Genomic DNA, 12,586 nt, shown 5'->3' with positions numbered 1-12,586 from the left:
TGCAGCATGCAAACTCTCGATTGCAGCCCATGGGATCTAGTAATAACTAGTTCCCCAAGCAGAGATTGAACCTGGGCCCCTCCACTGGGAGTGTGGAGTCTTAACCACTCGACCACCAGGGAAATCCCTATAATGATTTAGTTAGGTGTTCAAACTGTCTCATTTCAAATTTTAATAATGTGTGCCTAAGACAGGAATTTTGACTTAACACTGAGCCATTATTTTCTACAATAATTATACAGAGCCCTGTGCTATACAGTAGGACCTTGTTATCCATTCTAAATTTAATCATTTGCATCTACAAATCCTAAATTCCCAGTCCATCCCTCTCCCTCCCCCACTACTATCCCCAGCAACCACAAGTCTGATCCCTGTGTCTGTGAGTCTGAGTCTCTTCTGTAAATAGGTTCATTTGTACCATATTTTAGATTCCACATATAAGCAAGGGGAGAGATGTTTCCTTTCTGGTTCTGGTGTGCTTGCTCACAGCTCATATAGCTTCTCCAGCACCCAGCTCCTGCCATACAAGGGGATCTGCAGTCACAAACAGCTTTCCCCAGCACTCCCAGGGGTGGTTTTGTAGTAGAGGGCCTCTGGCAAGACACCTCCTAAAGAACAGATTTTTCCGGCACCCCAGAGGGTAGATTTCCAGCAAGTTTCACCAGCACAGCACCCCCATGACTTCTCTGTCATTCAGCGAACCCGGCCACGCCTTGTCCAAAAAGGTCTGGATATCAGCTCTTGGAGGAGGGGGTATTCATCCTTGGACCCTCTATCTCAGCCTTAGTGGCTGCTTCTTGGCTATTCCTATATTCTTTATAGTTATCTCTACTCTTTATTAGCCAATCCTTCATTCCTCCAATCGTATTATAATTAGTAATTATTTATATTCAAGATATAAATTATTCAAATTACTGTGTAGTTTTTTTTCTCCTGACTGACACAAATGACTCCAAATGCAATTCAGGCACGGAGACCTTATAGGTTGATATGTCAGATGTAAGGTCCCAAGAAGTCTCTGTTATTTTCCATTTTGAATGGGTGGGACGTGAAGGCACATGGATGGCAAAGAGGTGAGCAGGAGTTCAGCTTCCTCCCCTGGTATGCCCATCGGCTGTTGTAAGAGAATATTGTCCCTTTTCATGTCCACTCTGGGAAGCTCTGGGTTCTGGCTGGCCTCTGCTGCACAGGTGGCTCAGTGGTAAAGAACCCGCCTGCCAATGCAAGAGAGACACGAGTTCAATCCCCAGGAAGATCCCCTGGAGAAGGGCATGGCAACCCACTCCAGTATTCTTGCTTGGAGAGTTCCATGCACAGAGGAGCCTGGCGGGCTATGACTGAGCAAAGCAACTAAATATTGCTGCACATGGGTACCTGTCTGCACTTTGCAGTGGCTTTTCTCAGCTGCAACCAGAGCTGGATTCCTCTGCTGGCCTCTTGGGGTCTTGTACATTTAACGGAGCCTCTTCTGAAGCCAAAGTGTTTGAAAAACCGGCCCCGCCCTCATTGTGCGAGCCAAGTTGCCAGTTTCACCTTGACTGCTCCAGACACTCCCTGTAGGGGTTCTTTCACAAAGTGCCTCTGGACTTTAATCTGTTTATTATATTGCAACTCTCATACCTGGAAGGATCGCCGGCCTCAGCCAACTCCAGCATCATGAAGATGTAGGGACAAGGGCCAGAGGCTATTCATGCTGGCGCCTCCTTGTGACCCCCACTGAGGCACTGGAGTGTGTCTTGGGGGTGCAGGCCCAGGACAGGAGAAAAGAGGTACAGGGCTTTCAGCAATGGGAATTCTGGGTCCTCAGTGAAGCATCAGGTGAACCCGCTTCCTAAAAAGATAGAATGGTCAAGGGAGGAAGTTGAGGGTCGTGAACAAATGGTCAGTACTGCATAAAAAACCCCAGAAATCCAGGGGCACAGGTGGGAATGCCTACTGGGACAGAGACCAGCTGAGGGTAACTGCAGAGGGACCTCCCTCCAGGGGGGCCCATCCCCCTTTAACTTCACATCTGGGTGGAAGTTCAGCCGAATGTCTCGGGGAAGGGTCTGCTTGATTTAGCATGGCAGCCCCAAACATACCACGTTTCAAGCAGAAGTCAACACATTCGCTGGCAGCCTGGAGGGCGAAGGAGGGATGAGAATATGTCTCTAAATAAGAAAAGCACGACACCCAGGTTCTAGTTCTTGACTTTAATGCTAGGTGAGGGTACCGAGGCTCTGTGGATCAAGGCGCTCACAGACAGGAAAATGAACGAACACAGGTAGCGTTATACGGTGTTCACAAACCCAATACTACAGAAGGAAGACGACGGACCCGTGACCTCCCACACCCAGAGGCAACTGCCTGCTCTTCCTCTTGGTCTCTGTTCCCATCTCCCCAACCCCTCAGCCAGCCCACCCTTCCCCCCATTAACATATGTGTGTACACGTATGATTCTTCGGAAATTCCAAAAAGTGCCTCTCCCACCCCTGCTCCCACCACTCTGGCTTCTGATGAATAAACCCTCTGTTGTAAGCATGAGGCAGGCACCACCTTCTTGGAAGAGCCACAGCAAAATGGTACCTGAGAGAGCGTAATCACTTACAGTGCAATCAAATACGGATAGAAGGTATGCAGAAGGAAGATATCTGAAATCCTAACGGGGATCAAAATGCTGGGTCTGAGTGGTTTCTGTTTTCTTGTTGTTATCTGTCTTAACCATTAGAGGATCCAGCTTAGACCAAGATGACACCCTGAGGCTCACCCGACGCTGTGGCTTGCAGTTGTCAATTTCCCAGTCCTCCAATGAGCGACCCAGAACAGGAAGATGACGCCACCTGAGCAGCCGGAGGCACAAGACTCCAGACAGCTCCCAGAATGTCCCAAATCCCAAGGAGAAAGACAGAAAATTGCAGAGCACAGCTGACTGCCTTCCACATGATAAGCACTGGACAGCCTGGTGAGCTCACCAGAAGTTGAATAAAGATGGTGACGATCCCTTTATTTCTTCGATTTAGAGCGTTACCCAGAGAATTCCCCCCACTTGGGATGGTGGGAGGGGTCTCACTGGTTGTGTTTCAATCTTTGCAGTCTGAGTTGCCATTAAGTTCTTCAATCTTACTAAACTGCAGCTAGCATTGCACCATGCAGTCCTATCTCCTAAAACTTGCACCGTCCCAAACCGCTGAGCAGAGCTCCTGGGAGAAAGGGTACCCAAAGTCAAACGTAAGGGAGGCTTCAAAGGCAAGCCCTTTGGTTTGACCAACCGACATTACGCACATGAATTTCATGCGCACGACTTCCTTTCACTCTGGGAAGCAATTGTCCTCTGAAGCCCTCCTTCCTGACCCAACGCTTCCTATGCTCTGGGCCTGGCCACTGCCAGCCGAAAAGGGAACCCAACTGGGAGAGGTCACTTCCTCAGAGATGACCTTTATTTGGAGGCCATTGCCACAAACCCCCACATCCAAGAGCGCTTTGCAGCCTGGCCTTGACTCCTCATGAGAGGACGGCCCAACGTGACCATCAGATTCCCTCACTCCATGTGGAAAGAGCTCTAAGCTGGCCGCTGGTATCCCTGCTCAGCCTGGTCTACCAGCCTGCAGCCATGTCTCCCCACGAAGGTACAGAGCATACCACCCCGAGGACAATTCGGGGAGCAGAGAAACAGGGGTGTCTCCAGCAAGAGGCGCAGGGACAGTGTTCTTATTCAGCGCCCGTGGAGCCCCCAGCAAGTCGTAAGGGCCTGATTTTGAGCAAACCTGCATTTGCGTGAACCAGTCGCTCCCTGTCTTATAAGTGTGGACTCTAAATAACTGAAAGCTGTGATGCTCTGGGCTGAGGAGGGAGACAGCAGGGGTGTCGGCTCCAGAAAAGTGACAGTCTGTTTGTAGATGAGAACAGGAGAGGACGCGTTACCTCGGAACCTGAAGCACTGACTGGACCATCCCCTCAGATGCTGGCCTGGACGCTTGCTCCACGCACACAAGAATACAGTGTATGAGTCGGAGCCCATGCCCTGGAATCTTCTCACACAGGGGCCAAGGGGTCACTCTCCCGTGAGGGAATTTAAGGTCTGGCCTGCTTCTCCTCAGCTCCCGCCCCCCTTCTCACCAGTCTCCTCCTGGAAGGATGAGACCAATGAGGCTCATAGGGAAAAAAAATCTTACAAGAGCACTCGGCAGCAGTTAAGTTCAATTGCGATAGCAGGGAGCAGCCCTACACGTGGTGTGGGAACGCCCGCTCCAATGACTGGGGCTGCAGAGTATTTCCCGGGGACGCGGGCCCACACTCCCGATTGGCGGCCCCGGGCTGCAGACGGCGCAAGGAGGAGACGCAGTGAAGCAGAAGCTGCTGGATCTTTTTCTCTCCGAACTGGCTTCCTGCTTGTCATCCCTCAGCTCCAGGGACAGCTGCGCCTCTCCCCCAGCCCTTCTTCCCTTCCCCAAGACAATCTCCTGGAAGGAGGACACTGACTGGGAAAAAGCAACAGGGGTTCCCAGTCCAGGCAGGTTCACCGTGAACTGGATCCAAACACACGGAATAGCGGCCAAGCAGGGATTCTGAGCCTCTAGAATGGATGTTACATCTCAAAGAAGATCCAGGCATCCTGCCTGCTTGACTGACTTCAGAAGGATACCCTGAAATGTGCACTCCAGCCCCGGGAGGCCATCACCCTTCAAGCAAGGCAGGTTGGTGGAGAGGAGGAGAAGCCCAGGCCCCGAGGCAGGGCTGTAAACATTGTGCTTTTCTAAGGCCAACCTGGTGCATGGCTTTGGCAACTAGGGTAACGTCTCAAAAAGGTGGTGAAGAGTATGTCTTGGGAGGAAAAGAGTCTTTCCACATCCTAAAATGAAGCATGGGGCTATCGCTGGGGGAAGAAGGAAAGAAGATGCTCCTTCTTCAGCCAGGGGCTGTGGGGGGCGGGCCGTGGGCAAATTCCCCGCCATTGTATTCTAGGTTCATACTGAGACAATGAGCACAAAGGTGGAGGAGTGGTTACGCCTACATCAGCTTGGCAACGTGGCTCTAAAAGGACACAAACTCTCTTGCAAGGTCAAGAAAATGACTAAACCTCTCTGGACTTGCTGGTCAAGCCCTCGCTAGCCGGACCCCATCAGCCTCAGAGACCACCAGGCAGAGACCACCGTGACTTGAGGTCCCCCGGGGGCCACCAGCCTCGAGTCTGGTCCCGAGGTATAGCTGGGGAGACCGGGGCTGCCCCTCCGTCCCCCTGGAGCCGAGCCTCAGGACCCGTCCTCACCTCAGGAGGTGCTGGGGCAGCCAGGAGCCCCTCCAGGGACCTCGCTCCCAGAGCCACCAAGGGGACCGGCTACCCTCCCTGACGGGACTCTGCTCCCTGCCAGCGCTACTCACCACCACGTGATCTTGAACTCATAGATGGGGCGCTTGCAGTAGTAGTGGTTGACGAGGTGCTTGTCGCACACCCCGATGCACTGGTGGTCCACGGTGAGGCCCTGGGCCGACAGGTCCGTGACCAGGCAGTGCAGCAGGTCGTAAACGTCAGCCACGGCCTCCCAGGGCCCGAAAGACACGTCCACTTCACAGTGGTGCTCAAAGAGCTGCCCGTCACTCTCGCTCCGCTCGAAGCGCAGCGAGTTCAGCAGCGGGCACTCGTAGGGGGTGATGGGCATCTCCTCCTTGAAGACACAGACCTTGAGCTTGGCAAAGCGGGCCTTCCGCTGGACGGCGCGCAGCCGGGCGATCTCCACGATCCGCTCCAAGTGGTCTACGAGAGGTGAACACAGAGCCGATGGGAGGTGGGGCAGGGAGCAGAGAGAGACCACCCCAGTGACGGTGGACCCTGGAGGGAAGAGACAGACCCCCGGGGAGGGCACTGTGTGGGCCCACGAGGGGCACAAGCTTCACCAGGGATGGCGGGCAGTTCTGCAGGGCCAAAGGAAACCAATGGGACAGGATGAGGGTCTCTTTCTGAAATGCAATTTAATGACGCTACAGGCAAGGTGGGCCCTATTTCACCTGAGTCTCCCCCCCGTGACTGAGAGGACAGCAGGAAGGGAAGTGGGACTCTCTCCCATCCCAAGTATGACAGGTGTGTAGGAAGCCGTGACCCCCTCTCTCCTGATGGAGATCCTGACACTGACAGATGCCTCGCAACCCTCCCTCCTCGCACCCCGACTGCACGGGTCGTGGCCCCCTCACCTTTGTAGTAGGGCATGAGCCCCAGGAATGCTTGGCGCACCTTCTCCCCCTTCAGTGGCTGCATGTTCTCCAGCTGCTCCAGGAGGGGCCCGATGGCGTAGTACTGGGCCTCCTTGTACACGGCCTGCACGCGCTCCCGGGGCGGCAGGTCCCCCGAGCGCAGGAAGTTCAGCACATCGCTGAGCAGGAAAGAAAGAGGGCGGGTGAGGAGGAGCTGATGGACCCGGACAGGGCCACCCAGAGGTCAGAGCACAGGCTCTGGACCCAGGCGGCCCGCTGTGTAACCTCAGGTAAGAGAATTTAATCTCTCTGCACCTTGATTCTCTACTCTGTAAAATGGGAAGAGAGTCAGAAAACTACCCCATCATGTTATGAGGGGATTAAATAAGTTAACATACAAAAATGTGCTTAGAAAACACCCAGCACAATGACTTCCAGTGGTTAAGACTCCATGCTCCCAATGCAGGGGCCATGGGTTCAATTCCTGGTTGGGGAAGTAAGATCCTGCATGCTGCATGGTGTGGCCAAGAAAGAAAGACATCTGGCACAGAGTAAGCCCTCAATAAGTGTTACTGGTTGTTATCAGTACCATTATTAATTATTAAGTACACATAGGAAAAATGAAAAGATATGATATTTAACCTCTTTATATATTTTAATTGAGGTATAGTTAATATTACCTATGAATATACCCATAACAACCACCACCTACATCAAGATACAGAACATTCCCATCTCCTAAAAGTTTCCTTGGGCCTCTTCCCAGCCAATCACTAGAGAGGCAAACGGTCTAACCTCTATCAACAAAGAGTACTTTTGCCTCTTCTTGAAATTCATGTAAGTGGAATCATACAGTAGTCCTCTTTTGTGCCTGGCTCCTTCCCTTCAACCTAGTGTTTTTTAGATTGATTTCCTGCGTTGTATACAGCAGAATTTCCTTTCCTTTGTTGTTTTTCTTTCTTTTATTGCTAAGTATCACACCATTATATGGGTGTGCTATAAACTATTTACCCATTCTCCTGCTGATGGACATTTGAGTTGTTTCCAGTTTGGGGTCTCTTAAGAGTAAAACTGTGATAAATATTGCCTGTAAACTTTTTGTGGACTTGGGGACCAATCCCTCTTAAGTCAATGTCAGCAGGAGAACTTTTTGGTCATAAATGCCTGTTTGACAAAGTGGTTGTAGCATTTCATTCCCACTAGCCACGTGGACGAGTTCTGTACCCCCAACCCATCCCGGCCATCGGTATTATGCTATATGGAGAAGATGACTGCCTAGCCCTGACACCTGAACAAACTGGTTTCAGGAATGAATAAAAATGACATGCTGTATTTTCTTAAAATAAAAATTCAGCTCTTTCAGTTCTCTCTTTAGATTCTGCAGTGCTAAGAGTAATTGGACCTGTCACCGGTAGGTGTGGAAGGACTCTTCTGTGAGGGTGTATGAGTAAACCCCAACATCAAGCTGTTACCTCAATAGTTTAGTCTATGACCATGATGCAACACCAGCCAGCACTCACTAAGTAATAATCTGTGTCAGCCACTATTCAGGTGTTATCCCATATAATCCCTTCAATCACATGGGGTAAGTGCTCTTGCGTCCATTTTATAAATGAGGAAAAATGGGGGCTCAGAGAGCTTAAGGAACACTCTTACTAAAGGAGCTATGGCTAGCTGGAGGCCCAGATGCAGGCACAGGTGACTCCAAGCTAATGCCCACAATGGTCCAGACTTTAGTCCAAAGTGCTATGTAATGAGCCCAGCCGGAAACCAGCCCAGGGGGAGGCCCAAGAAGCCTCCTCAGTGGGTGCTGGCACGTGTGCTCACCCATGGAAAAAAGCCCTAAACTCTTTCCACAACTTCACATGCTGCTGGTGAATCACAGGCCACTGGAGTCCAGTAGCCTGAGGATGAATGCCACAGTATCCTGTTTTCTGCCACACCCTTGCCTGGTCCTGCCACTCTCCAGCTGTGGCCCATGCTGAGCATGGGCAGAGCAGCCCAGGGCCACACCTAGTGCCCCCTCCCCATCACCCCTTCCAAAATTAGTCCTTTAGGCTTGAGGGCAAACCTCAGTGAGCTCTGAAAAACATAACCCCGGGGCCAGGCCCAGCGAGGAGTGCTGTGGGAGATGCCAGCTGGGGCCAGCACTTTCCTCCCCCAAACAGCCTGCAAACAAAAATCTTTTTATAGCTCTGCAGAGAGATGTGACACTTTGTTTTCTCAGCATTGGAGGCAGCTGACAGCCCAATGGGGAAACTCAGATGCTTCAAAGCAAATTATTTGACCAGAGGCTCCTTTCTGAGGATGAAAAATGACCCTCCTCCCGGTGTGGGCAAGCCTACTTGGAGGCCGGCACAGAGATGTAGCAGTTGGAGGGTTTTCTTTTGATCAAGGTCAAGGACCATGCTAGTTCTCCAGTCACCTCCAAAGTTAGATGGATGGGGCAAAGAGCTTCAGCCATATACTCAAAGGACCTGCCCAGAGGTCACACCAAGATTCTATTTAATCCACATGACAGGCCTGCAAAGCAGCTATAGTTATTTCTCATCTCACAAACAAGGAAATGGAAACACAAAGTCTTTAACTTGTATGTAAAGTTGTCAGAAGTTATTTCTGGGAAAGACTTTTTTTTTTTGAGATTATGTCTTCCCATGGCTTACTGTTAAAATGACAGTAACAACTGAAGCTATTTTTTGTTGTTGTTTTTTTAAAAAGACTTGGCAATACTATAGGATGGCAATCCTATGTTGGTCCTTCCCTTACCTATTTTATTTTTATTTATTCATTTATTGCTGCACTGTGCAGCTTGTGGGATCTTTAGTTCCCCAACCAGGGACTGAATCCAGGCCCTTGCCAGGGAGAGCATGGAGTCCTAACCACTAAACCACAAGGGAACTAACTCCCTGTTTGTTTGAAACTATTGAAAGAAGTCTGGAACCACTGCCACACGCCATGTTCCTCCCTAACGGTGATGCTGACGCTGGTGGAGTTCCACTTTCCAGTCTTTGCATAGCAGAGAAGCGGTTTCATCACACCTACCCAACATGTGTTACCTGGGATGACTGGGGCTGTCCGGGGCTGTCCTTGCCTCCTCTGGGAAAGAAACTAAGAGGTCCGATCCAGTTCAGAGTGCACATGTATTAAATCCCACCAGCAGGTTATCTCCTCTTCCGGGTGTCAGGGAAGGTATCACGGTCCTGGGCCCCAGCCCAGGCCACTCACTCCCCGGGACGACGCAGGTGACGGCAGAGGGAAGGACGTACCCGAAGTGTGTGCCGTCGCGGTCGATGAAGTAGCGGCCCTCGGCGTCGGTGGGGATGTAGTGTCGCCCGCTGAACATGGCGGCCAGCATGGTGTCCTCGTAGCGCCGCAGAGTGGACAGGCGTGTGGTGAAGTGAGCCCCTCCGATGTTAAGGGGGACGACCTCAGGGAACTGGGGAGGAATCACCGGCGCTTTCAGTCCGGCAGCTGGGGAGGTGAGCCCGGGCTGCCCGAAACCTGGGCATCCTTCTGACCGCTTCTCTCCCCATCCCCCCACCCCACTCATCAGTTACCAAGTCCGCCCCCTCCTCCTTCCACAGCTCTTAAATCAGGTCTCTTCCCTGCAGTCCTCCTACCTCTGCTCCAGAGTTCAAAGCCTTGGCCGTCCTCCTTCTGCTTCCTGAACTTCCCATCTTTGTGCCTTTGCTCCTGTCCCCAGTGCTCCGGCCACTCCTGTCCATTCAGCAAATGCAACTGCCCCATACGGCAGTGTCTGCTGTTCACTGCGCAAGCGCACCTGGGTGAGCAGGCTCCGCTAGCCCAGCTGTGCGCCCTTCTGCTAATTCACACTAAGGCACCTAGGGGTTAGCAGCATCCACTTGTTTAAGAGCTTCTATTCAAGATCCCCTGCTTTGTGAGACATTTTTTTTCTTTTACTTTCTTTCAAATATTTATTTATTTGGCTGCACGGGCGTCTTGGTCGCAGCATGCGGGTCTAGTTCCCTGACCCGTGCATTAGGAGCACTGAGTCTTAACCACTGGGTCACCAGGGAAGTCCTGCGTGAGCGATTCTACTCTGTGGTCCCTTGCCTGCCCCAAGATGGGTTTAACTAAACACTCCCACCATTGTGCCTTCACTATACCCACATTCTCCTCTGTAATAGTGCCTTACACAATAGGTGCTTTGTACTGTTGGTGGTTATTTATTACTGCCCAAGTTTTCTGAGGGAAGGGACAGCATCTTGTTCACCTATTCTGAGGCCACCCAGAGCAGGGCTCACAGATGCTTGTTGAATAACACCAGGCATCCACTCCTCACCCCCTGTACCTCTCTGCTTCCCTCCTTAATCTGTGCAGTGAGATTAGTCCTCAGTCCAGTTACAGTTCTGAAGTCAAGGGCAGGGAATGAGGGTACCAACATTTGCCCTGAGAAGCTCTAGGTTCTCCCTAATATGCTCAGGGTCTTCTTTTTTTTTCCCCCTCCTAATCTCGTCACTGCTTGTGGCTTTGAAAGAAACCAGGCCAATTCTCTCTAATTTTCCCACAAACCTCCTCCAGATTAACTAAAATTGAATCCCACTGCATACTTTTCAATATTACGACATCGCTCTGTCTCTGTGAAAGTCTGTGTGTATTTATCTAGATCGTACTTTCTCCCAACATTCATAATCCTTTTGTGAAATGGAAGTAGGAACAAACACACTACATCAAAGTGGTCCAGGGTCTTGTGCAGTGTGCCTGGCTCATAGTAAAACCCCAAATAAGCATCGAATGAATGGATGAATCAGACAGACAGGCATTTACATTCTGTGAATGTAGGTGATGTTACTCGTCTGCACCCAGAGGACATAGGAAATGCCTTCTGCTTATTCAACAGTTAGCTCCTCTAAAACTATTCTATGTGAACACCAAGGACTCAAATATTATTTGCAGGTAATAATACTTTACATTACTCACATGAAGCCATGTAATATTTTACATTACTCACATGGAGCCATGTAACATTTTACATTACTCACATGGAGCCATGTAATCTGTGAAAGAGCAGGCACTAGAGTGCTGGCCTATAGTCTCCAGGTCCTATGCTTTTTCTCTCAAAACAGACTGTTTCCCAGTGACAGTGCACCAAAAAAAGAAAAAAAAAAAGGGCACCCCGTGTCTCCGAGGGCTCTTTTCTTTTCTTTCTTCAATTACAAAAGTCCTCCTGGAGTTTTGCCCATTTCACAAGTGCCCCATGATGTTCGGAGCACAGCCTCCTAACCCCAAGAGGACACTACAACTTCCTAACAGCCTCACCCAGGCCCACCTTGCCCTTCTGGGGTTGAGTCCCTTCATCTAGAATGCCACCTGTCACATGCTTCCACGTCTGCCACTATCTTAGCCACTATCTCCTAGCCTCTGTCTTCAGTGTCCAGCTGGGCCCCTCCTTCTTTCCTCCGGAGGGTCATTTCAGGTGTTCACATGACAGTGTCACATGCGTTCAATAAGACCAGTGGAAGCCACTGTGCATCATAGCACAGCATCTAGGAGGCAGAGCCGTGGAGCCGTCCGGTGGGTAAGGCTACATCTACGAACTGGCCTGCTTTACATCTGCACACTGCCCCTGACCCACACTCTCTGGGCAGCTGGAGACTGGGTCTGCACAACTACCCAGGCATCTTCTTGGATTTTCTAGAAAACACTACCATCTCTTGGGGCTCCAAAGGCCCCTTCCCATGGCCTACCCGCCCTCCTCCAGTAGATAAGGGTGGGACAAAGGGATGGGAGTACCAACCCAGGAGGCAGTGAATCCTGGAAGGAGGGGGATGGGCGGGCCAGGTGCCTCCAGGGATGGGGAAGACACACCTGGTGCTTTTGACAAGGGGTAAGGGGGATCGGTGGGAGGTGGGAGCGGTGGGTAGGGGAGCAGAGAGGGCTGGTGCCGCCCTCGGCCCGACCCCCACCCTCCACCTCCGCGCCGCTCACATCCCAAGGTCAGCTCTGCCGGACACTGGCTCCTCATTCTGCACCCCTTCCCGCAACCCCAACCCCAACACCTCCCCGGGTCCAGGTACCTCCTGCGGCAGCAGAGGCAGTGCGTGCCCCGCCTGCGTGGCCGTCGGGGTGGCCGGCTCCAGAAAGTCGTCTTCGGCGTCGGAGCTGGACATGGCACCGTCCGGGCGACGGCTGTCTGGCTCCCGCCCCGTGACTACCACCATCCCTCTGGCTCTGGGCAGTGGGCGCGGCTTCGGGCGGGCGGGCGGGCGGGAGGGCGGCGGCCCGGGCACTAGCACCCAGCAGCTCCTGGCATGACGCGGCGCGGCCGACAGGCGGGGCCGGAGGGGCCGAGAGCGCAGCGCGCACAGGCTGGAGGGCGGCCACTCCCTCAGCGCCGACCGGCTCGCCGACTGGCTCGCCGACCACTGTGGGGACCACAGGGCCACTGGCCTGACCCAGC

At 52.1% G+C, this 12,586-nt stretch overlaps 1 protein-coding gene across 4 annotated transcripts in view; it reads right to left on the bottom strand.

Annotated features, from left to right (window-relative positions):
- The window catches only part of RABGEF1 (RAB guanine nucleotide exchange factor 1), a 70,432-nt gene extending 58,059 nt beyond the window's left edge, over nt 1–12,373 (bottom strand). For 2 of the 4 annotated variants that reach the window (XM_065924768.1, XM_065924769.1), the window contains exons 1-4: nt 12,204–12,373; nt 9,432–9,601; nt 6,166–6,344; nt 5,359–5,731 (exon numbers count right to left, since the gene is read on the bottom strand). In XM_065924768.1, coding sequence (XP_065780840.1) covers nt 5,359–5,731; nt 6,166–6,344; nt 9,432–9,601; nt 12,204–12,347 — 866 coding nt within the window. In that variant the 5' untranslated portion in view covers nt 12,348–12,373. Of the gene's footprint in view, nt 1–633; nt 1,832–5,358; nt 5,732–6,165; nt 6,345–9,431; nt 9,602–12,203 lie in introns of those variants that run through there. The other 2 variants (XR_010661649.1, XM_065924773.1) reach the window with 2 other exon arrangements.
- Between the last annotated feature and the right edge of the window lie 213 nt (nt 12,374–12,586).

The sequence above is a fragment of the Muntiacus reevesi genome, chromosome 2, assembly GCF_963930625.1.
Source record: "Muntiacus reevesi chromosome 2, mMunRee1.1, whole genome shotgun sequence".
NCBI lineage: Eukaryota > Metazoa > Chordata > Mammalia > Artiodactyla > Cervidae > Muntiacus > Muntiacus reevesi.
Note: the sequence above shows the minus strand (reverse complement) of the source record. Positions and strands in the feature narration are given on the sequence as shown.